General features: G+C 40.6%; 1 protein-coding gene across 6 annotated transcripts in view; it reads left to right on the top strand.

Annotated features, from left to right (window-relative positions):
- LOC123502737 (syntaxin-1A-like) overlaps nt 1-26369 on the top strand; it is an 83240-nt gene that overhangs the window by 46408 nt on the left and 10463 nt on the right. For 3 of the 6 annotated variants that reach the window (XR_006674213.1, XM_045251965.1, XM_045251964.1), the window contains exons 5-8: nt 885-1067; nt 1616-1689; nt 2091-2228; nt 8048-8158. Coding sequence is in view for 5 of the 6 variants with exons in the window: in XM_045251965.1 (XP_045107900.1) it covers nt 885-1067; nt 1616-1689; nt 2091-2228; nt 8048-8158 (506 nt within the window). In the remaining variant the exon portion in view is untranslated. Of the gene's footprint in view, nt 1-884; nt 1068-1615; nt 1690-2090; nt 2229-8047; nt 8159-9386; nt 9498-13988; nt 25330-26369 lie in introns of those variants that run through there. The other 3 variants (XM_045251963.1, XM_045251967.1, XM_045251966.1) reach the window with 3 other exon arrangements.

Here is a 26369-nt window from a genome sequence, read left to right as displayed (position 1 = left end):
CTTACTGCTCTGTCAATTTCAATAACTCAACAACTGTGTGACTTACCTGTCTGTCCTTAAATTGAGAAGCACTGTATTTAGTATTCCTATTAGCTCACTTTAATTGGCTACATATACACTCCTACACTCTCCATTGTTCTCTCTGTTACAAATAAGAACTGTCTAATGTACTTTTTCATTCTTTTTTGGCATTAAACAGAGAAACATTGCATTTAGTTTTAGCATTAACTTAACATTAGCAACACATCAACTTTACTTTCCATTGTTCTTTCTACTATGAGTAACAGGAACATGAGATTAATTTATCTTTCCATTACTTTTGTTGCTATTTCTGACTCAGCATTTCATTTTCTCAAACATTAAACAGAGAAACTGTATTTAATATTATCATTAGCTGCATAAACTCCTATGACGCACACACACATGTACACTTACCTTTATATTGCATTTAATATCACCACTAACTACACACACTGCTCCTAGACACACACACACACATACACACACATTTACCATTAGTACTACCATTACCTATCTACATACTTTTATTACACACTCACATTTACACTGCCCATTATATTGCATTTAATATCACCTTTAGCAACATGTACACTCCTACTAAACACACACACACACACATTTACATTACATTGCTTTCCATACTACCATTAGCTATGTACACACTCCTACTAAAGACACACACACACTTACACACTTACCATTACATTGCTTTCCACACTACCATCACCTACAAACACTCACGAGACACACACTTTCCTTCACTTTGCGTTTAATATCACCACTAGCTACAGTACACAGTCTTCTACTAAACACACACCTACAGTTACTAATTCTGTGTCTAATGCGTCTCCTCACCCTTGCAGTCATTGAACAGAACATCGAATCTGAGGAGCATGTGAGCAAGGCCAGTGCAGACCTCAGGATAAAGAAGACACAACACTCGACTCTCAGCCGCAAATTTGTGGAGGTGATGACTGAGTACAATCGCACACAGACTGACTACCGTGAGCGCTGCAAGGGAAGGATACAGAGACAGCTGGAGATCAGTAAGTGTGATGAGGGGCTGGTATGGGGCTCAGAGAAGTGACAGGAGGGAAAGAGTTTTGAGTGTATAAGGAGGAATGGAGGAGTTGTGTGAGAGAGAGAGAGAGGAGAGGAGTTATGAGGTTATTTAAAGGGAAAAGAGAAGATGTTTTTGAGGGTTTAGGGAGAAAAAGGAGAAATTCTGAAGATAGGAAAGGAAATGGGAGAAATTATGAGAGTATAGGGAGGAAAGTAGGATAAATTGTAAAGGTGCAGGGAGGGAAAGAGAAATTGTAAGGATACAGGGCGAGAAATAAGAGTAATTGTAAGGATACAGGGAGAGAAAGAAGAGAAATTATGAAGTTATAGGAGTAAAAAAAAGGAGAAAATTTGTAAGGTTATAAGGAATAGAGGAGATTACCAAAACCTATTGATGGTGTGTTTGTACTAAGATGTAAGTGGTGGTGTGGGATGCATGGCTGTGTTGGCTGTGGTGAGTCATGTTGTGGTGGGCTGTGGTGTCTTGAGTGCAACACACACTGAGCCACCAAACCCCTTTCCCCGAGCACAGCGGGACGCAACACCACCAGTGAAGAGCTGGAGGACATGCTGGAGCAGGGCAACCCAGCGGTCTTCACACAGGGGGTGAGTCACAGCGGCCTTAGGGGTTTGTTTGTTTGTTTGTTTGTTTTGTTTGTTGGGGTTAGCTAGAAGTAGTTTGCTGTGTCCAGTTTTTTTCTTTTCTCTCTTTTTCTTCTTTTTCTTTATGTGTGTAAATTGTTGTGAAATTAGTTTGTTGTTTGTCTTTTCTTCTATTTATTTTTTTTCAAGTGAGCTTTTTTTTCTCTTTTTCTTTTGATTATTAGTTGAAGTTAATTTGTCATTTATCCAGCTCTTCCTTCTTATTTTTTTCTTCCGATGTACAAAGTAAATAAGTCTTCCCTTTGTTTTAATTAGTAGATTAAATTAGCGTAGTCTTTACCAGCTTTCTATACTCACTGTTCTCAGGATTGACAGGACATTGGTATAGCACTGTCTTCCCACAGATTATCATGGAGACCCAGCAGGCCAAACAGACCTTGGCGGACATCGAGGCTCGACATGAAGACATTGTCAAACTGGAGACTTCAATCAGGGAGCTCCATGACATGTTCATGGACATGGCAATGCTTGTGGAGAGTCAGGTGAGCCCCTTCCAGTGTGCCTCTGCCTCTCCTCCTCCTCCTGTCTCTCTCTTCCTTCTTCCTCCAACACTCTTACTTTCTTCCTCCATCCCTCCTCCTCCTCCTTCTCCTCCTCCTCCTCCTCCTCCTCCTCCTCCTCCTCCTATCTCCAACAAGGTCTAAGGAACCATCACCAAACACTTGATGCACAGTCCCATATGACCCCATTGCTGTGACACATACCATTAGTTTACAAATGAAATAAAGAGATAACTTGTCATTCAGTCCCACATGGTTCCTTATTCCTGAAGATTTTAGCCTCTCCCTGCTGTCTGTGCTGACTCCAGTGACTCAATGCTTGGAGTTAGCAAGGAGCAGCCTACTAACTCACAACTAACTCTACTTTAACTCAGCAACTTTAAGATTTTTTAATTTCATCCTCAGAAAGACTTGTATTCAGACCTCTCAGAGTTCTCTCAAGCTTCACTAGAGATGGAAGATAAGCTTGTTTTTAAAAAGTAACATTAACCTTCACATTGACTAAAAATAACCTTAAAACTTGAGTGATTATTGTAGCATTTTAAGGTGTAAGTCTAACCCCACCATGTGCCTTGTTGTCCCTCACTGAACACTCCTCCTTCCTCTCATTACTCAGATCTTTATTTCACAGTGTGCTTTGTGTCTACAATACACACTTTTCCTACAAGGTGTTCAGACACTCTGCTCTCTCTCAGGTGTAATCTTACCTTCAGTATTCACAGTTGACACAAGGTAATCCAGCCCCTCTTAGCCTACAACACTACCCACTAAGCACAAGTGTAGCATAAGTCTCTTTCTTCCACAGCTGAGTGATTTTTCTCCCTTGATGAATTAACATGAATTAAAACTTATATTATTCCTGTGTGTAGCTTTAAGTTGGGAGAGGGACAGGAGTGGCTGTGTGGGGGACTGCCTCTCCTGTGTGTCATCATGTGCTCCCTAGAAACAGATCCATTGGTGATTCAGTGCACTAATGTCTGTTGTAAGTTCAAAGTCCCATCCTGCTTAATGTCAGAAAAGAGGTAAAGAGGTGTGTAGGAAAGGATTTCATTATTCACTGATATAATCCCAAGTGTGTCCTTCATTACAATACATTTAGACTCTGGCTCATTCCTGCCACACAAACTCACAATGCTAATGACAGGCGTGTTAATTAATGTTTGTGTTTAAAGGATAGTGTAGCTAAAGTTTCATCTTGAGTTGTAGTGATACCTATTGTTGCTGTTGTTGTTGTTCATAGTGATGCAGTCTCCCCAACACACCACTCCTAAGGGTTCTCTTCACTAATATAACTAACACTAGGATTACCATTATACTATAAGTTATCTTTACTTACTAACTGAACTTGTGACTATAATTATTTACTACTATTGTTATTATTATTATTGCTGAATGAAGTGCCCTTTTATACTTGTTGCAATAGTGTGATATGAGCTCTCAAAGTTGCCAATCAGATAAGAGTGTGAGGTGGAAGTTCCCCAGAGATTTTGTTTAAGAGGAAATACAAAATTGAAGCTTAACATTAAACGTGAAGCTGTAGTAAGGCGAAAGTCTGACCCGTGACTCGCCTGGCAATGACCAAGGCCGGCGGTGGGGCCTGTCGGTGCAGGTCGGGTCACCAGGCAGGTCACGGCAGGTTGATCAATAAAAGCAAACATCTTTCCCCCTAGTGAACACCCCCATGCCCTTCCCCATTCTTTCTGTGCCCCTGCTTTGTCTCGCTCTCCTCCCGCCTCACTCCTGCGTGCGAGTGTGTGGACGCGTGTGTGCGTGTGTCGGTGTTCCTGGGAGATGGAGTCCCTTCCCTCTGTTCTCCCCACCTCCACCCTCACAGCCATGAGCTCAGGGTGGCCACGGCTGTAGGCACACACTCACTCACATACAAACACATGGATGAATACTGAGTCACTAAAACCAAGGAAGAGAAACAGAATTATTATATAAAAACATATTGCCAAGTGACCCAAGTGTTTCAGAAGAATAAGAGACTCAGGAGAAACAATAACACAACAGTTTGCACTCCTCAGCACTACATTCATTGCTGACCATGAGTGCTGAGTCCTGGGATTAGCCTTGAGTGTGGAGGTGAGGAAGGAGAGAGAGAGAGAGTGGGAGGGACAGGTGTTGGCTTGCCTACCTTGACTGACACTGTTGATTGCTTGGCTCAGGGAGGTGGTGGCTGCAGCAAGGCTCTCTCCACACTACCCTGGAGATCTGCCACTGTTGCCAACCTACCACTGCTGCCTAGGGGGACATTTCAAAAGGACAGTAATTGTAACCCCATCTCACAACCTCAAATGCTAACTCCACTGTAAATAGACACAGTAATGAATCTTAGAATCTTGACTGAAATGTTAAAATATAAATTCCTGCACCAAATGTCCCTCTGGTATCGTGACACAGGCAATCAGCGATAGTGGCTGTGTTCCTCTCTCATGTCCTTGGGTGTTGGCTGTGCGTTGTTGGTGTGTTTTGCCTGGGTGTTGGTGGTGCCTTTGCCCTCCATGTCCGCCCACTCATGATGCACAAATGGGTGTTGTACATGTGGAGGTGTGTCTGTCTGCCTGTCTGTGTGTCTTCTCCCTTGCATGATACCTGTGTGTGTGGGTGTGAATGTGTGTGTGGGTGTGTTGAGTGCTGGTTTGGGTGTGTGGGTGAGTGTACAAGTACCTAACTCAATAGAATGAAGTTGAGTGTAAGTCCCTCACTTTTGTAGCTCAAGTCTGATCTTTTTATTGATTTTATTTATTGGTTTTCTTCAATGAAGCTGTGTGGTTTTATACATCCGGTGTGTGAGCCACGAAAGAACAGCTCAAGAACTCCTTTTGAGGTTTCTATCTATTTGTGAATCTCTCTCTCTCTCTCTCTCTCTCTCTCTCTCTCTCTCTCTCTCTCTCTCTCTCTCTCTCTCTCTCTCTCTCTCTCTCTCTCTCTCTCTCTCTCTCTCTCTCTCTCTCTCTCTCTCTCTCTCTCTCTCTCTCTCTCTCTCTCTCTCTCTCTCTCTGTCTCTCTCTTTCTCAGGACCCTCCCAGCCTGTAGTCTGTCGCTCCGCAGTAAACAGAAGCATGTCACCTCCCTCCCTCTCCTCCAACCATGCATTTTCTTTGTAAATACTCTGCCTTACCTAAAACATTAACATCCCCACACATAATATCCCTAACAATAAATTACTAACACTTTTTTTATGCCCACTTGTATTTGCCTGACAAGAATTACCTCCATAAACGATGATAGTAATGAGAGTTTTGCTGGTAACGTTTTTGGATGAATGGACTTTTGTAGAGACTGGTGTTTTTTTTATCATATAGACTGGAAGACTGACAGACTGGGGTGGTGTGTGGTGTGTGGTGATGAGTCTGGTGCTGTGTGGACTGTTGCAGCTTTTGTATATTGCTTGTATGAATGGTAGAAACAATGATTTAACCTTCACTTTCAAAGGGAGAGAAAAAATTAAAACCTTGATGAATTAGAAGCCATGGGATGTTTCTAAGAAGTCAGTGAAGAATGCTTAATGTAAAACTGGAAAAAATAGGTAATGAAAGTCAAATAATCAACACATATGAGCCATGGGGTGTCAATACTCCATGACTACCAATAAATATCATTAAAAATACTCTTCCGAACCAGCATGGAAACTCTTAGAAGCTGCCAAGATGTGTGTGTGTGTGTATGTGTGTATATATGTATGTGTAAATCAGTAAGAGGTATAACATTCTAAATCAAACACAAGTTACTCACTGCCTCATAAGAACTCAGATGGGTGAATAGATAAGTGTCAGAATATTAAGGTGACATTAGGAGAAGCAAGTGTTGGCAATCCCGTGGCAGGAGGATGTGGCCGGCTAAATGTAAGAGCAATGAAGGTCCAGTAAAGATGAGAGGCGGCCGTGTACAGTGTATAGAAAATGTAGGTGTGTGTGTGTGTGTGTGTGTGTGTGTGTGTGTGTGTGTGTGTGTCAGTTATTGGATGGAAGTGGTAAAAAAAAAAAAAAAAAGGATTTATAAAGAGGAAAAGGTGATATGTTTGAAGAGAGAGAGAGAGAGAGAGAGGATCATATTTTAAAAGGAAAAGACTGTGTAAGAATTAAATGTGTGTGTGTGTGTGTGTGTGTGTGTGTGTGTGTGTGTGTGTGTGTGTGTGTGTGTGTGTGTGCAGCTGGGGGTCACCTGATGGAGCTGTGTGGAGGCCGCCCCGCCCTCCAGCGCAGCAGCCGTGCCAAGGTGACTCGCAGACGATGGTGTTGTCAGTGGCATCTCTGGTTGAAGCATCAGTGTTGGTGTCTGTCAGTGTTTGGTGTTGCAAGCTGCTGCCTTGAGCCACCCTCAGACCCTTACACACCGAGTCACACCAGCCACACCACTACATGAAAAAGCCTCACTCAGCTGGACTGTCTTGTGTACATACTCTATAGATACAGGCAATATGACAACTTAACTCTCAGTACCCAAGACTCAAGGCAAACTGAGCCCTGTAGAATAGAACAGCATCACTTTAGGGTCAGTGTTCCTGTGCCACCCTCAGCAATACAGTGTTGTTGCAGGTGGAGTGCTGTAGTGCCTGTAGTCCAATAGAAAGAGGTTTTGTAGTGACGGTGTGATGGTCAGTATATTTTTTCCTTGAGGTGGTTGTAAGGTTCAGCTTGTGTGTTCCTGGAGATTCCAGTTATCGTGATGCATGGAGACACTCTAAACATGCTACCTCAGAGCCAAGTGTTCCTCTAAGCCTTGCCTCTCACTCTTGCCGTGATGCAGTGCAGGTGTGGGAGGAGGACCGGGGGTGGGGGGGTGCGGTGGGCCTCCTCACATCCCATAGCTGTGTAGCCTGCATGCCCCACCGCCACCCCAGGTTGTGACCCAAACACTCCCGGCCTCCTCTCCACACAGCCCTGAGCGTGGCCGGGCCCTCACCGCCCTCACTCTAACTGGAGTCTCTGAGGTTTACAGTCCCTTACAGTAACCCTATTTTTGACCCACCTCACTAGGGGGAGACGATAGAGTGCGTAGATAGAGTGCGCATGAGGGGCAGTGTGTGCGCCCACCGCCCTCAGTGACACCTAGCGCAGGCAGTGTGTGTATGTATGTGCGCCCACTCCTGTGTGCGCCTGGCTGGGAGCTGGTGCAGTGTCTGTGTGTACATCTACGTGTGTGTATATGCGTGTGTTGATAAGCGTGCGCGTGTGTGCGTGTGCAGTGCCAGGCGTAGGTGACCTGTACATAGTGGCCCCTGTGTGCCGGCATGCTCAGGACACATGGGGGTTGGTGTCTTCCTGTGTTACTAGAGGAATGATCTCATCTAGACTTTAAACATTTATTTATTTATTATTTTTTTTTATCCCCCGGGAGAGCGAGGCAGCCCCGCCCCCCTCTGTCCCGAGGCTGTGGGGCGCCCCGCTCGCCGGTGCTTCTAGATAATTGACTCCTGGACGTGAGAAGGCAACAGACTGATTCATAAAGTGTCTGGAGTATTTACATATACTTTTTTCTCTGCTGTTCAAAATAGTTTTTTTTTTTTTTTTTTTTTTTTTTCCGTGATGTGTTCTGTCTCTGGCTGCGGGTCTGTGGCGCGTTGCCCGGGGCCGCCGCCACACACACGCCACACAGCTGCACAGACGTCATATCTGTGTTGGTGTCTAGTAGCAGCCATCACCATCAGGATCTTTTTTTTTTCTCTCTCTTTTTTCTCATGTTGTGATTGTTGCTGAGTGTGTCAACATTAATTGTTTTTTGTGTCTCTTTGCCTCTCTCCTCTATGCCTGCTTCCCTCACCAACCCACGATTGACCGCTCAACCACCACCACTAGGGGGAGATGATTGATAGGATTGAGTATCACGTAGATCAGTCCGTCGAATATGTGGGGAAAGCTATGGAGGACACTAAAAAGGCACTTAAGTATCAGAGCAAAGCACGCAAGGTGAGTAACCTGCTCATTCTTTCACTTTTTTACATTATCATTGCAGCTAGATGCTAATGTATTTTTTCTTTCTCTTTTTTTTCACCCTTGTTTCCTACATATATATTTGACCCATCCTGATGACCCCTCATGCAATTTTTCTCACTGATGGTCTGCACGCACCCTTGCACGCTTTCTCCCGCATCCCACTGACCGTGTTTCACTTCACTGGGCATGCCGCACGCTCCCTACGGCCTCACTGGAATGTCGCACGCTTGCTACAACACTCTGCATCTTGCACGGAGGAACTTATTACTTCATTATGCTCTTATATCAACCCTCTGTGTCAATGTGTTCGATGACTTTTTTCTCCGTTTATCGAATCACTTGTTTACGTTCCTTGTTTACCACTAACGCCACATGTTCCTCCTCTGGTGTGTAATATCTTTCCGCTACTCACCACCACCACCACCAAAAACACCTTCACTCTGGAAACTGGTAATGGATATCTGTCAACACCACCACCACCACCACCACTACTACTACTGAAACAATACTGTGTCATGACTGTCTCCTGCCCTGGTGCCTGTCTCTCTGTCCTCCCGGGTGTTTTATGCTTATTTCACACTTGATTGCTGCCATCTCCTCCGCCCTGCCCTGACCCCTTCTCCCTGCCCTCTGCCCTTCCTTCCTCTCTCCTCACCTGACCTCATACACACACACACACACATTTGTCTTGTACTAACTTTGTATGATTTGGTTATGGGTTCCTCTCTCTGTATTAACACATTACTTTGTCCCTTTCATTACTGTCTATGTGTGGCTCTTCCTCCTCCTCCTACTGCTTCTCCTGCTCTGCCTCTCACACAACTAACACCTGTCAACTCTCTCTCCCTTCCGCTCTTTCCTCTTCTCGTGTGTTCTGTGTCTGCCCTCGTCTCCGCCCACTAACATCTGATCAACATTTTGTAAAGCCCTCTTGATATGTCTTGGGTTCCTTTTGGTTTGGTTTTTCCATATCCAAACACCGCCTCTTGTCCTTGCCATGTCTCCTCCTGTCCCTCCAATCCAACACTCCTCCTCCTGTACCTCCTCCTCTTCCTCCTCCTCCTCTCCACTAACTGAACCTCCTACCACTCCATTTCTGTGTTCCGATTCTTGTTGTCATGACCTGTCCATCCTACCCCATCCTACATCCTTCCCTGCACCTGTCCCCTCCCCCTGCCCCCATCCTTGGCCACAACCACAGGGTGAACTGATGAATAGGATTGAGAATCACGTACAGGAAGCTCAGGACTATGTGGACACAGCCAAACAGGACACTAAGAAAGCCATCAGATACCAAAGCAAGGCCAGAAGGGTAAGTAAACCATCGAGAATGTAATCAGTGAAGGCTGTGGGTGTGTGCCAACAGCAGCTGTGGTTGGGTTGCCTGGTGATTGCTTTCATTATGCTTTGTCTTTCTCTCTCTCTCTCTCTCTCTCTCTCTCTCTCTCTCTCTCTCTCTCTCTCTCTCTCTCTCTCTCTCTCTCTCTCTCTCTCTCTCTCTCTCTCTCTCTCTCTCTCTCTCTCTCTCTCTCTCTCTCTCTCTCTCTCTCTCTCTCTCTCTCTCTCTCTCTCTCTCTCTCTCTCTCTCTCTCTCTCTCTCTCTCTCTCTCTCTCTCTCTTTCAATCTGTCTCTCTCTTTCTATCTTTTATGTAAATTGAGTTGATTTTTGTTTTGTCTCTCTCTCTCTCTCTCTCTCTCTCTCTCTCTCTCTCTCTCTCTCTCTCTCTCTCTCTCTCTCTCTCTCTCTCTCTCTCTCTCTCTCTCTCTCTCTCTCTCTCTCTCTCTCTCTCTCTCTCTCTCTCTCTCTCTCTCTCTCTCTCTGGGTGTTTAGCTGTTGGTGTGTTAGTCTCACTTATTATTTTTTTCTGTTTTTGTCATGCATATTCATATCATCATCCCATTCCTCTCTCTCTATCTCTCTCTTTTTCTTTCTTTCTCACTCTCTTTCCTCTATTCTCATCTTTTCTTTATATCTAACACTTATTCTCTTACTTTTCCTTTTTCTTTCTTTTTTTCTCCCTTTCTGTATCAAAGTAACGTCATCTTTATCTCTTGTCTTTCACTCCACCGTCACCACCACCACCATCACCACCACCACCACGTTCTGTTGTGATGCTGTGAGTTGCGCTGAGTAGAGAAAGAGAGAGAGAGAGAGAGAGAGAGAGAGTTGCTGCTGTCTGGTCTCCATTCTGCCGATCGTCATTAATTTTTTCTTGGTGACGAAGATGAGGATTGCTGACGACCGATAGCGTTGTTGTTGTTATTGTTGTTGTTACTGTTGTTGTTGTTATTGTCTGTCCCACCCATTCATCCATCTGTCCGTCTGTCTACCTGTCTGTCTATCTAGCTGTCTTGTCGTGCGATATTTCCATGTGTGTCTTGTGCCTGGTGGTGTGTTGCCATTTCCGTCCATCTGCCGTAAGTCTCCTAGGCCTGATTCGGACACGGGTTTTGGAGTCTCTTTCTCTCTCTCTCTCTCTCTCTCTTTCCTATTCCCACCCTGTTTCTTTGTCTATCTCTCTCTATCTCTCCAGTTAACCTCTACTACTTCTCTATCTAATGTTTTGTCTTATTTCATTTTGTCTCTTAATTCTCTGTTTGTTTCTCTTATTCGTTACTATTTCTATTTCATTTTGTCCTTCATACCTTTTCTCTTTTTTACTCTCTCTCTCTTTCTCCTCTCTCTCTTTCTATCTGTCTATCTCGCAAATTCTCTTTCTCTCTACCTAATCTTTATCCTTCATTTAACCCTCTCACATTCAGCAGTCTGTCATTCTCTCTCTCTCTCTCTCTCTCTCTCTCTCTCTCTCTCTCTCTCTCTCTCTCTCTCTCTCTCTCTCTCTCTCTCTCTCTCTCTCTCTCTCTCTCTCTCTCTCTCTCTCTCTCTCTCTCTCTCTCTCTCTCTCTCTCTCTCTCTCTCTCTCATTTTCCAGACATTTACTTTCCCAGCCTTGCCCTTTTCTCTCTCTACCTGCCTATGCCTCTTTTCTCTCTCCTCTTTTCTCTTTCACAGCCTCACTTTTTTGCTCTCTGTTTCCTTCTCCCTGTCAAACACTCATCCTTTCTTTTGTCTCTGCCTCTTTCCTCTCTCCTCTTTCCTCCTTCCTAGCCTCACCTTTTTTTCCTCTCCCTGTCTCCTCTCAGCCAAACACTCATCCTTCCTTCATGTCCTTGTCACTTACTTCCCAGCCTCATCCTTCCCTTTAGAGAATGTTGCGTGTCTTCAATGCAGCTTTCAGGGGCAGTGTAGTTCATTTATCTTGTGGGTAGCTTGTCGTCTTGTTGCTTGGGTGCTGTAGTAGTATGGTGCGTAGCTACTGTTAGTCCGTTAGTCCTCTAGATCACACATGTATAGTCTATTGTTTCTATTACTACGTGTGTTGTGTGACGCATTGTGTTGTCTGGTTCTGGTGATTTGGTTCCTATTTATTTACTTGTCTTTTTTTTTCAGTTTTGTGTCATAGGCAAGGTTAATAGTGTGTTTGTGGTGGTTTGAAGTACATTGTGAGGTCAGGTGATATTTATTTATGAGTGGGAAGAGTCAGGGCTATGATATGAGTACAGGGGAGTGGCTATGAGTGAGATGGGAGGGCTGAGAGGTACATGGGACAGGTGAGAGGAGGGTAGGGTTGGGACATATCAGGGCATGTAAGAATAGGAAGAAATTAATAGACATCTCCTGTTTAGCTATTCTGTTTGTTGGATACTGGATAGGTAATAGATGGGGTTAGGTGTGTGTGTGTGTGTGTGTGTGTGTGTGTGTGTGTGTTTATTTGGGTAGGAAGTGGTGTGGTGTGTTGCTGTGTTGTCTCTCTCTCAACGTGGATCATTTGTGTTACTTATGAGTTTTTATTCTGGTTATTCTGGTTAGTTACGAGTTCTTTAAAAAGCTGTCGATATATATTCATTTATTTTATTTATTTATTTATTTCATTTTATTTTTTTTCAAAGTTGTGTAGAATTGTCACTCTTGTTGTTACTGCTGCTGGTGTTGTTACTGTTGTTGTTATGGTTGTTGGTGGTATTCATGTTGTTGTCATAGTGTCCTAGGCTTCTCATATTGAAAGGAAGAAAAAAAAAAATACTTGGGAAGGAATCTGTCTTTTTTCCCCTTCAGTTTCCCCTTCATAATTTCCTTCCTGTACATTTTCTATTTTATTTTTATCGTGTGTGTGATTTTTTTGGGGGGATGTGTGGGAGTTTTTTTTCTCTTATAGTTATCCTCCCTGACTATTGTTATTTATTATATTTTTTATTTATTTTCATTTTTATTTATTTATATTTATTTTATTCTATTATTCTTTTATTTTTATTTTTTTCTTCCTTCCCTCAATTCTTCCTTGCTTCAGTGTGTTAGATTTGTTTTGACTCTTTATATCTCACTTTCATATAGTTTGATTTCTCTCTCCATGAATTATTATCCATATTCTTTTGTATTCTTGTCTTTCTCTGTCTATTTTACTTTCCTTCTTAATCTCTTCCTTTATTTATGTTTTCTTTTCACTCTATTCTTTATTGTTCTTCCTTTTCTCCTTTCTGGATATTGTCATCTTACTTCTCCTTTCCTTCTTTTCTCATTTTTTTCTATTTCCTTTAATCAGTTCCTTTAATCAGTCTTCATCTCAAGTCTTATATTTCCATTTATTGCCTATTTTTCCTTTATTTATATCTTCAATTTCATGTTCTTGATTTATTTCTTTTCATCTCTTCCCTTCTTGTCATTCTATCTATTCTATCAGTGTGACTTTTTTTCATCCTTTCCTATTTCCTTTGTTCACTCTTCTCTTACTCCTCATCATCCTATCAGCCTTCTTCATTTACTCCTTTCTTAGTCTTTCTATTCCTCCTCTCTCATCTCTGTGCCTTTCTCTGTCTCTTTACTCTTTTGTCTGTTTTATCTTCCTGTTCTTTATCTTTTTTGTCTTGCCTTCTCTCTGTATCTTTCTGCTCTTTTTCTCTGTCTCTTTCCTTTCACTCTTTTTCTCTTGGTCTTTTTTATATCTGTTCTTTATGATTGTTTGTATTTTCTGTTCCATATGTCTCATTTCTTAACTTCTTATGTCCTTTTTACAGCCTCCCTCTTGCTCTTATCCTCCATTCAAGCTTGTCTCTGTTCCTCCTCCTCCTTCTCCTCCTCCTCTCTGTCCAGCATACTTTCATAAGTCTCCATCTCTTTCTCTGCCCCTCATCTTTCATCTAAACTTCTTCTTCTTCCTCCTCCTCCTCCTCCTCCTCCTCCTCCTCTTCTCTCGCCTGAGGTAAGATGGGTGTGATACTGTAGTGCAAGTGTTGTCGTCTCAGCCACCTCCATACATACTTCCCTCTCTCATTGTTTACGGTGTGTGACCAGCCACCTTCCCCTCACTGTAGCCTCCCAGTTGAGTTCTTTCCTTGCTGTCGTAGTGTGTGGAGGGTTTTGGTTGAGTGAGTGTCGAGTTTACTGGTTAATCTCTGATACTCGGAAGTTATAAATACTACTATCCATGTACTCTAGTATAAATAATCATGTACATTCACATTTACATAGAGTAACATTTTTGTACAATTGTTTGATTTCATGTTGTTGGTTTATACTGAGCAGACCCCCAGTCCCCCGCCCCCCCTCAAGTTTTTTGCCTTTTATCACATTACTACTACTACTACATGTATTTGAATGTATTGAGATAAGTCAGTTTTCCAAGTAGTTGTAGATGTAAAGTAGCATTATCTGTTACTGAATGGACAGTTTGCCCTCCCCCCCCAAACACACACACTCCCATGGTTAAGTTTGTAATTCTGTTTTTTTTCTTTTTCTCTCCACAGAAGAAAATTATGATCATCATATGTGTTATAGTTTTGTTACTTGTTCTTATTCTCATCCTCGGATTCACTGTAAATTAGTAGTGTTGTGCGGGTGTGGTGGAGGTGTGGGCCCTCCTGCCGGGTGTGTGCAGGTGTGGCTTGGGGTGTCAGGCATGGAGATGGGCCTTGCAGGGTTGTACCAGCCTTGGGAAGTAGTGGTGTGGTGTCAGGCTTGGAATCATGGTAGGTTTGGAGTCTCAGGTGTGTCACAGATCCTTAGCTGTGGTGTGGGGATCAGGGCGTCATGCAGGTGTGGCTCTGGCTTGTCACACGTGGCTGGGCAGCTTGACACGTATGGGGAAGAGAATTTATGCCCTATTACTGTGTGGAATATTGCATTGAGAGGTGTGTGAAGGTGTGGGTGGGTTGAGAGAGAGAGAGAGAGAGAGAGAGAGAGAGAAAGGACCTGGTATATAGGAATTGAATGTCACTAGTCCCTCACACAGTGGCACTAAAGCTGTGAGGGAGAGAGGCAGGCAGGGAGAACAGTGGAGAGTATGATTGCATTGCTTAGCAGAAGAGATAGAGAAGTTTGAGCATGTTGAGTTGAGTTGTAAAGACATTACTATTTGTTGATATTTGTTAAGTGTCGGGGTTTTGTATCCAGTTCGCTGTTTTATCTTTGTGTTCATCATAGCATTAGACTGACAGGTGCCCATTTTTTTTATTATTGTTTTTTGGTGATTTTTTTTATATATGCATTTATTCCTAACTGTGGGTGATGTTTGTGAAGATAAAAGGGAGTGTGAGATTGGACGAATTGATTTATAGGTGTGAAAAACCACAACACAACTTGAGATGAAGCAAGATAGAGAATTGGAAGAGGGTTTCAAAATAGGTGACACACTTTGACGTAAACTTCCTCTTCGTAAATTTCACCATTAGACATTCCTCCATTAAAATTCCCTGAAACTAATGTAACTTGTCTGCAGGGGAATTATATTTGGTGAAAATCTTATGAGTGAATGTCTACAATGGAAATCAACCATAGGGGAGAGTTACAACATGAGGTTTTGCTTATGTGCCAAACTGTGCAGCGAACACCTTCCTCACAGCCAGGAAAGGGAAGGGCGGGTCACACTCACTCTAGTCTAGACAGTAGAAAGACTAACACAAATATAGAACTGAAAAGAGACAATATTAAGAGAAAGTTTAAGGAAAAAAAGACAAAAAAAAAAAAACATTATCAGAGTAACAAATATCTGAGAGAGGGGAAAATAATTATGTAAATGATAAACAGAGGCTTGGAAAGAAAGTATGTGCATAAACCTTAGCATTAGTTATGGAAGGAACACTGAGTTGGCTAGAGTTAAACTTTTTTCCCTCTTGTCTTTAATTTATTTAGTCTATTATGATTAGTGTCCTTTTTTGTACATATTTATCCTGTTTTCCTGTGATGGGTGGCAATGACTGGTGTGGAAGGAACAGAGGGAAAGATAGAGGAGGAGATCGGTCAGGGCCTGCACGGTGCATCTTCAATACTGGTTGTGTGATGGCTTAACATTTTCATACTTGTGCCTTTTTGTAGATATAGGCAAAGGTACATTCGACCCTTCACTACCACAGCCACAGATGGTTACTTTTACTTAATGCCGCGTGCCCCTTACTCTGACGTGTCCCCCAAGTTTATCATTACGTATTGGTGTGGTTATTGTCATTGGGTTTCCTCATTATTGCCAGCCGTGTGTCGAGGGGCTTGTCTGTCGCACACACTTTGCCGAAATGAGTGTTAGTTTTGAGTGTTTACTTGTGTGGTGTGTTTTGTGATTGAGTGCTGCAGTTTCTGAGTGGATCTTTTAATTTTTGTTTCTTGTCATCTGGAGAGAATAGTTTGTAGTTAAATTCATCATGGGAAGTTCAGAGAAGTTTTTTTTTTTAATGGAATATGCTAAGATTAGGTTTATTCCATTTTCTTTCCTCCTCAGGTGACATTTATCACATGGAGGCTATACACTTTTATGTTTGTGAATGTTTTGATGAGGTATTTTGAGGTTAGGTTGATTTCATTTCCTTTCTCCCTCATGTCCCAATCCTCACATCCACCAGACTGTAAGAAGTATAGCTAGAACCCATGGTGAAGTTCCTGGATAAAAGATTCTATCATTATTAGTGCATATGATGTGACTGCACTCCATGCCAAGACTACCAATGTAATCCCATCCACTGAGGAGACACAGACAGTAATGTTACCCCTCACTTATGCTCTTACCAACTGCCTGCCCAGCAAACCAACTTTATAGAGTGCAAAATTTGTTCACGAAAATATTGAAAAATTAAGGAAACTATTTGGATTAGAGTAGTAATGATAGTAATAGTGATGATTTAGTGTTAATCTTTAGTTATTTGTAAGATGCTGGATTCTATACACAAGTCTAGTACCTTATAAATAAATGAAGGTTTTGGTAGTAACATTAAATCCATTTTTCATACATCTGGATACAAATGTACATAATTGAGTCATTGAGTGGACAGGAGCATTGGTGAGTGGCAGTGTTACCATATCAGTGAGTTGCCCGGTGGAGAAACAACATTGTGAGAGTCAGAGTGATGGAGTGTAGTGGAGATGGATGAGTAAAGGAAGCCAAGGTGAGGATGATTCAGTCCTCACCCTGATATCCTTTGCCTGTCAACCATCATCATCGTCATCAGCACCACCACCAATGTCATCATTCTGAAGAGATCCTCTTCCATATTCTTTACTCTTCTGCCTCACATCACAACTCTTGATCCTGATCTTTACACAAGTGACATCCAGACAAGACAAGTGAATTGCAGTGTGTGAAGAAGTTATGTTACTTTCAAATTGTACATAAATTGAAATGACCTAAGTTGATTTATATTTTTCATAATGTAGTTATGGTAATTTCTTTTTTTATTTATATATGAAAATTCTACTGTATATTTTTTAGATATTATACATTCATAGATCAAAGAATAAAGTAAATTTACTCATCAAAATTCACCAATCACACGGCAATTCACCACCACTTCATTCACAACGCCAGTGAAGCACCAACATTACACCACCACAACCACCACATCACCAGATAGATACGTAAACACACCACCATCCACGTCACCAACAGTAACACTCCATTGATGCACACGTCATCCACCAGCAGCTCTTCCATATAGTCCCCGGTGCTCAGAGTGTGATAGGGACACTGACTTGGCCCAGCGGTGGCAGGTCACAGAAGCACAAAGGTTGCAGGGGAGTCAAGGTGCTGGACTGTGCTGATTTAGGATGCTATCAAGTCTCTCCTGTTCCTTGTCTCTGTTAGGTTATTTTATGTTACGGAGATCAAGACGTATAAGGTTATAACACGCATTTTATTTCTTTTACATCTTTTCTCCACTTTACGTTGTTTTGAAATAGTCGTTTTGATGATAATTACCAGCACAGTCCTTGTTATTTTGTGTATGTAAAGTTTATATGAGGATAGCTGTTCTGTTTCTTGTTATTGTTGTTATCATCATCATCATTATTATTATTATTATTGTCATCTCTTGTTTAATCCTAGTTCTAGTCAAGAATGTTTCAGTATTTCTTGTTTGTTGGTTTACAGTCAAGTTTCATAATTTAGCACTTCATCTGACTAATGTTATCTGTTTTTCTCTCATTTTTTTCTTCTTTTCCTATCGTCAGTGCTTTTCAGATGCATACAAGGTAAAACACACACACACACACACACACACACACACACACACACACACACACACACACACACACACACACACACACACACACACACAGTTTGCTTACATTTATGCAGAAGGGAAAGAAAAGGAAAATTTGTCTAGAATCTTTGGGACTTGACTGGGTTGGGACACTGGCTGGCTGGAAGGACTAATTGGCTGGCGAATTAGCTGATCACTGAGCAAATTGGCTTCGTTATTGGCTGACTAGTTGGTTGGCTGGTCAGCTGTTTGGACTATTGATTGGGTAATTGGCCAGCTGGATGAATGGTTGATCAGTTGGTTGGGTGTATGACTGGTTGGCTAACTCTCTGATTGGGAACTGGTTGAATCATTCGGCTTGTGTGTTTGTGTATGGCTCATATTTTGAAACACCTCCTCACAACACCTACTTTCAAAAGGCTCTAGTTAAGATTACAGTAGTTTTTATGGGTGTCTTTATGGTTCAGATTAGTAAGATTTGTACATTATTAACAGAGAAACACTTGAGAACTCATTTAACCCCTTCAGTACTGGGTCACATTTTTACCTTGAGATTTGTGTACAATTAGACTATTTTATTTGCATTAGGAAGGGTCTATGGAGGTCAGAAGGTTAATGGCCACAGTGTTAACTATTTCAATCCCCCCACATGAGTTTTTGAAGCTGTATAAAATCACCAAATAGTAAGCAGAATGAATATAGAAATGCATCATAGTACTGAAGGGGTTAATCATCTCTGTGGCCCGTAAAACTAGTGGTAGTGAGAGAACAAAGTGTTTCAATATACAAGCCTGTGTGTGTGTGAATGAATGATTGTCCAGGGCACGCTTACCTCACGTGGCCACACTCAGCACTTCACCGTCGCTGCTTCCTCACGCACACAAACACTCGCACTGAACACCGGCAGCGCGCACCAAGTGAGTGACAACGACTCACAGCTTATTTTTGTTTTGATTTATACACGGAAATAGCAATGTATGTTTGTGTTGTGTTGCCGTGTTTTGATTTTGTATTGTCCATCTTTTAAGTTAGTCACTATGATGATTTTTTTATTATTTTCCTTAGTTTTCCTTAACACAGGAGTTTTCACTAAGTTCTGATTAGTTCATTTGTTTGCATTTTCTTCACTTACTAAACTCTATAACCTTATGCATTTTATTGATTTAAAGTAATATTTTCAATTTTATTTTAATTACTTATATTTTAACTCAGAATATTATGCATTTTTACTCATTTAACTCATATTTTTTACGTAATTATTTTCAACACATCACTTAAGGAACTAAATGAAATGAGAGAGAGAGAGAGAGAATGTATGAATAAAGTGTGTGTCTGTGAGTGTGTGCAGTGACCCAGCCAAGCCCTGTGTTGCAGAAAAAGCTGTTGTGTGCAGGGATAGGCGTTTTCGTGGTGCTGTTGCTCATCTTGATTCTTGTTATCTACTTCATCATCAACCGTGACAACACCCCGAGCCCCGTCCCAGCCGTTACCCATCCCCCTCCTGACAGTGGCTGAACGGGGGAGTAAAGAGAGTTAACTAAGAAATACAATCCCCTGTGATATTGATTGGTGAATGACACACTGGTAGAATGTTGCATATATTGAATCTTTATCATTCAATTTTACATGTTTTTCCTATTTTATATTTTCTTTTTGAAATTTAGTTTTTGATAATGAATGAGTAGATTACATGATTATTTCTTTATTATTATTATTATTATTATTATTATTATTATTATTGTTATTGGCACTGTTGTTATTATTAGATATCTTTATTGTTTTTCTTCCTATTTGACATTTTCTTTTTTTTTTTGTTAAGTTCCAGTGATAAAAGTAGAGTAAACTACAATAATTTTTTTCTATTGCTGGCACTAATATTATTATTATTATTATTATTATTATTATTATTATTATTATTATTATTATTGTTGATTATTATTGCTAAGAGGTCACTTAAACATAATCCTTGGTTTGACTTCTTTCTGCAACAGCGACATTACCTTGCATTATTGAGTTAACTGATTCCAACCTTTGCATTTGTTGATAGTCACTTGTTATATAAAGCACACAAATGATACACAAAGCATAGGTGTTGAGGCAGAGAAGGTACACCTGTTACCACCTAATTGGACTCTTTTCTTACATTGACTACCATTAGCAGGCTCTAGTGGAAGTTACTGGCATTTTCAAGGGTGTTTTCATGGTTGTAATGACAGATTGGCAGGCTATATTGAGAGTTGCTGTGGTTTTTCAAGGCTGCTTTCATGATTCTAGGGATTTGGCAGGCTACATTAGGAGTTGCTGTGGATTTCAAGGGTGCTTTCATGATGCTAGTGATTTGGCAGGTTATATTGGAAGTTACTGTGGTTTTCAAGGGTGTTTTCATGATTCTAGTGATTTGAAAGGCTGTATTGAAAGTCGTAGTTTTCAAGAGTTTTCATTGTAATGATGGATTGGCTGGTTATATTGGGAGTTACTGGGATTTTCAAGGGTGTTTCCATGGTTCTAGTGACAGACTGACAGGCTATATTGAAAGTCAATGGGGTTTTCAAGAATGTTTTCACTATTCAAATAAGAGTTTTTAGCAAGAATTAAGTACCATCGCCAGAAAAAACATCATGAAAAATGTGACTACTTATCTGTGTGGTCCTTGAGAATACTAGGCCTTATAGAGCTGGCAGAGTTTTGAAAATACGCATCATAGAATTATTATTTAGCTTCAGCCACAGTTAACTCAAATAGCTTATAATGATTTATTTCCTTTACTTTTGTTTCTTAGGTTTACGCATTTATGATTTATTAGAAATTGGATCGATTTATAATACATCGCAGCTTTTGAGTGTTCAGACTTATTTGGAAAAGAATGAAAGCAGAGAATTGTGTTATGTAATTTGTAAGTGCATATAGACACACACACACACACACACACACACACACACACACATACATTGCAGTAGACGGAAGAAATCAACTAAAAAATACATCAATATTTCTTCTTTAACATCCATCAACACTCTCAGTAAGTAGAAGGTGACACATACACACAAACACTGACACTCTCTTCTCCTCCATTGCACAAACATATCTTTCTTCTTCATCCTTGACACTGAACCGTTTGTTTATTTTGGTTTTACTTCTTTTTTTTTTTTTTTTTTTTTTTTTTTTTTTTTTTTTTGTCTGTACATACGCCACTCTCTCATTTCATTCTAAGCGATCATGTAGGAATTATCACTGAATTATCTTCTCTCAAATCTATACATTGACATTACCTAACTTTTCATCTCTGCATCACTAAGACATAAGACACTTCATTTCTTCACCTCGTCCCTCAACACAAACTCCCAGTCCACATGCATTTACCTCACACGTTCTCGGCATCACCTGTGCATAATACTGCATAATACATTTTTAAGGCATGTGATTATACAAGACATTAATTTTAAGAGACACATCACCAATCTTCCATCCTTCCTTCCTCCTCTCCTCCCTCACTGACTGTCCTTTCCTGCCATTCCTAAGTTGATGTTTTGAGGAAGATGAGAGGCTAGTATGAGAGACAGAGAGAGAGAGAGAGAGAGACACTAATATACTTTCTATTCACATACACTTACTCTAGAAAGGAGTTAGCTTAGGCCCACACCACCACAGCCACCACCACCACTACCACCACCAACACCGACCACCAACTACCACCAACCACCACCACTACCATAGAACGCCACCAGTAACACATACGCACACACACCCACCGTTACGTAAGTTCCTGAGGCACACTAGAGGGATACAAGAGCCACAATAGGATAATCAGAAGCTCTACATGGGATCCCAATAAGCAAACACTTCATGAATTCGTAGAAAAAAAATTAGTTTGAGTTGGCGGTACATTTTTGTTGCTTAGGCTGTGAAAATTAAAAAAAAGTAAAGTGTCAGGCATAGTTGTAGGGTGTAGGAGGCTGTGTAGGCTGTCAGTAGGCTGTGAGGAGGCCCAGAGTGAGGTGTAGATGAGGTTTTGCTTTCCTATGTAGAGTGTGAGATGTGTGGGTGAGGTGTGAGGATGCCCTGTCCCAGAGTGTGAGGTTGTGTGAGGGAGGGACTGGGGACAGGAGCTGGTGCAGTGTCCTGTGTGTGGTGTGTAGGTGTTGGTGAGTCATTCCAGCTCTTCCAGTGGTGTAAATAGACTAGAAGCAATTTTAATACCGTAAGGAACCACCGAGATTACACAAGTGAAATAAAACAGATGGCGTGTTTTTCTTAGTCTACCCTGAATGCTGAGTCTCTCTTGCGCTGTCTGTGTTTTGTTTGTCTCGTTTTCTTTCCATATGCGGGTGGGAAATGTAACCTTGGAGTGTGTTGGCTAGAGGTTCAGTGAAGCAAATGACTACACTTGGTTCTTTTAGAGCCAGCAGTCAATTGTCCTCATTGAATTGAAGCTTGATTTCTGTTTTGCTGGGTTACCTTTTTCACTTTTGTGTTGGGAGAAGAATGACGAAAGGTGAAATGTTTCTTGGTGTTTGTGTGGTGTTGAGCAGTTGTGGGGTTGACAGCTGGTGGTGAGGGACATGGGGTGGTGCAGTGAAGGTTGAAAGGGTGAAGGGGTGTGCAGGGGAGCTTCAGTCACAGGTGTGAGTGTAATGAGTTTCACATCTACATTTTGCATCACTCAGATTTGGCAGTGTAGTAGAAATTAACAGACACCATTGACACTTACTGGCTAGATTTCATGATGCAGCAAAGCACAAGAAAGTAATGGAAACTTCAAGAAACCATCAGGCTTACACATGACAGGCCTTGAGATGGAGAACACATAATGTACACTCCTTAACAAACCTCCCACTACTGACAGCTACACTAATTTGAGGAAATAACAGACCTCTCAACTTAACTTTTTGTAGTGCGACTTACTCTTTAGTCTTTAGCTTTCTATGTACAAGAATTACAGTAGCAGTTTCCCTCCAACACAGATAATGACAATGTGTTCTACTGTCGTTAAAGTTCACTAAATTAAAACCAGAAGCACCATTACGGACACTAAATATGCCAACTTTTTTTTCTATTCCTACTCCATAATTAACTTGAAATGTCAAATTGAATAGTATTTCCTTAGTTTTGTGTACTCATACCCAACTTAATTTGATGCATAAACACACTTACACACCTGTACTCTTAATTACTAGCTCAAACAACCACACCTGTGAATTTATTGAAGGCTACCTGTGTATGGGAGAGGAGAAGGTGGTGGTGCTGGTGGTGAGAGGAAAGATGGGAGGGAGGGTGGTGAGGGTGATGGGATGGTTACGAAGATAGAGGAATGGAAGGAACAGGATTAGTATGATGTTTTTTTAGAAATTCATTGACCGGATGTGACAAGAGTGAGAGTGTGTGTGAGAGTGGAAAATGTGCTGGTTATTTGTGGCATGGTAGTAGTAGTAGTAGTAGTAGTAGTAGTAAGAGTAGTAATGGTAATGCATCCTGAAGTTATATAAACAGAACTGCTATTTTATCACTACATATTATCATCACTTATCATCATTACTGTTCTCATACCAACAGTTTCATTCCTCTTACTAATATACAGCAGTTTCCATCCCTTCATTATACAGCAGTTTCCACCTCTCACACTCACCCTGCCAAACTCCTTCCCAGGACACACATCTGAGCTTCCTGAACCCTTTGTACTGCTGTGCTCATTACTGATATAAAGATAATATGCATGGAGACACAAGGGAGAGATATTAGTTTTCTTGTACTGTACGGAACTACAATAGAGTGACTATTAGTAAAGACAAGCCTTACCAAGTTGTGTGGCTAGAGGGAAAATATTGTCCTTTCATTCTTTATTAACACTTGGCATCATAAAGAAATTATTTGCATGAAGACACAGAAGAAAAGGGATTATTTATGTCTTTAACTATACAGAATTATTAAAAAAAAAAAAAACTGCTATCATAGAAAAGGATTTGCATGAAGACAGAAGAGATTACTGATGTCTAACACTACAAAATTATAATGAAAAAAAAAAAATCATAAAAAGAATTTACATGAAGACAAAAGAAAGATTACTTATGTCCAATACTACAAAATTATTAGAAAAAATGGATTATAAGAAGAATTTACATGAAGACAAAGAAAAGAGATTACTTATGTCTTTAACACTACATAATGATTAAAAACAGTACCATAAAGATATTCTTCTAAAAGTTGTAAGGATAAAATGGGAGCGGGATTTTGCTTCTACAATACAAAAATGTTGAGGAATAAGCCAGAAAATGTTGCCAGTGGTTAAATAGATGTTGTCCAGCAGTGAGTGGGTGAAGGTGAGGCAGGTGTGGGTAGGCGCTCCTTCACACACCTGGCCCACGCTGGCACTCAGGTGTGGGTGCTTTTGATTTTAACCCCTAGAACTCCTTGTTTTAGAGATCATTTTTATTTATTCAGTTTATTAATAGTGGTATTTTTTTTATTGAATCCCATCACACATTTTTATTCCTTTGTTATTGAGTATTTTTTCCTTTAGTTTTATTGTATGTTTATATATATATAGGGACATATTACATGTATCTTCACTATATGTATGTATCTATTTATTCATTGATTTATGTGCTTGATTAGTATATTTTTATTTACTTAGAAATTATTACCTCAGGATCATTATTATCATCATTATCATTATTTTTGTCCTGATTGCTGTTATTACCACCTCCATCCTTACCATCACACATCAATGATTTCTCCACAACCTGCACAGCTACAGAATCAGTGGTAGCTTATCCATGGTCGTTATTTATTCTTATTTATTTACGAATGCAAGTGTGATTGAGTATGAGCTGCATGTTTAATCCACCCTCTGATTATGCCTCCTTGTTATTCCCCTTTATACTGGTGCCAAGTCTGTGTATTAGGTGTAGTAGTAGCCTGTGCACTTCTGTTATGCTTTAAGACACTCCTGTAGCACCTTAGCACATATACATTTAAGTGCGCTATGGTGCTGCATCAGCCTCTCGGTACCCTTGGAAATGTGTGCTATGGTGCTTGTTTGGCCCTGTGTCACCTGTGTTGTGTTAGGATGTTAGGATGCCTGTATTAGCTGTGGTACCTGGTTAAGTCTGCAGTTTGGGTACCTGTGTAAACTATGGTACCTGTTTAACCCTCTCACTGCCACATATTCTTCTCCCATCATCCCTTGCAACTCTCAAGACACATTTTCTTCTAAGTTCTGTAGCCTAGACAATGCAGAATTAATCCTTTTATTCTCTATTCTATCTTTCCTTCTAGACTACATTTCTTATACTACTATTACGAAAAGAGCCATTGCAGTGAAAGGGTTAACTACACTTGCATGAACTGTGGTATACCTGTGTAAATTAAGGTACCTGTTTGATTGTACTAGGATGCCTTTGTAGACTGATAGCTGTTTAAGTATACTATGGTACCTGTGTAGGCCGTGTACCTGTTAATTGAGCCACATATGATGCATTTTCACACCTGTAGCACCTGTGTCACATTAGGTAGTGCCTTGTGCAGCATCCTTGGCACCTTGTAAGCCCGCAGTGTTGCCGCTGTACATATTGAGGCAAGGAAGCACTGGGCTGGAGCAATATCAATGGAATAAAGCCTATTTTTATTATGTCTTGCTATTTTTTAATCTTTTTTGTGTTTTGTATGGTTTGGTTTGTCTTTTATTGGTGGGCTGTGTTGTATTTCAGTCATATTTTTATTGCTCTTTTTTTTTCTTATTATTTATTCATTTATTTGTTTTATTTATTTATTTTTTTTTCTCCATTTCAATGTCAATTTCTTCCTTTATTTCTTCTTTTCTTTTTTTTTCTTTTCTATTTACAGAGGGATGTTTCTACCTTTATTTTTTTATGTGCTTTTTTTATTTTTTTTATTTATTTTTTTTCTTTTACAATGTTGTATGAATGCTACAGCTTGTGTGTTTGTTCACCTATTTATTTGTTTCTGCACAGTGTTGAGGGGCGCGGCTGTGTTTTGTGTCAGATGTCAGCCAGACTAGGTTGTGACTCATGCTCAGAACCACCTACCACCTCAATAATTCCTCCTCATGTACTCAGAACCACCTACCACTTCAATAATTCCTCCTCATGTGGTACTTGTTCCCTTAGTGTCAAAATGAACCTCACAAAACAGCAACAAATGTCTCAAAGTTCAATCTGGATATTCATTTTTTGTCATTATTCATCCATTTATTCTTTCAGGTGGACACTTTTTACAACTTTATTTATTAGTCTAAATTCTGCTTTCTTATAAATAAAAAACAAAATAATTGTAGTGTAAAAATTCATGAATGTTTATTGAGATATTTTCACTGGCAAGTAAATGACTACTTTCGTCTCCCATTACTACACAAGTCGCCTGTACGTAGTGTTGGTCAGTCAGTGCTGTAAGGCTCAGACACAGACATTCAGACGTGGCCTCTCAACACCAGCCAGTAGAGTAGTAAATGCTGGTAGTTGTATGTAAAGTTGTGCGTATGAATGTTTATTAAGATATAGTTGTTTTGCTGACTTGCTGTTGTTTGTGTGTGTGTGTGTGTGTGAGTGTTGGAGGAAACGAGGGAGGGTAAAAGGAAGGAATAGGAGAAATCGTGAGGGAAAAATATATTGGGTATTACGTCTTATGAAAAGTTTGATTACAGAGTCCATT

This window comes from Portunus trituberculatus, chromosome 12, assembly GCF_017591435.1.
Source record: "Portunus trituberculatus isolate SZX2019 chromosome 12, ASM1759143v1, whole genome shotgun sequence".
NCBI classification, from domain to species: Eukaryota; Metazoa; Arthropoda; class Malacostraca; order Decapoda; family Portunidae; genus Portunus; species Portunus trituberculatus.
Note: the sequence above shows the minus strand (reverse complement) of the source record. Positions and strands in the feature narration are given on the sequence as shown.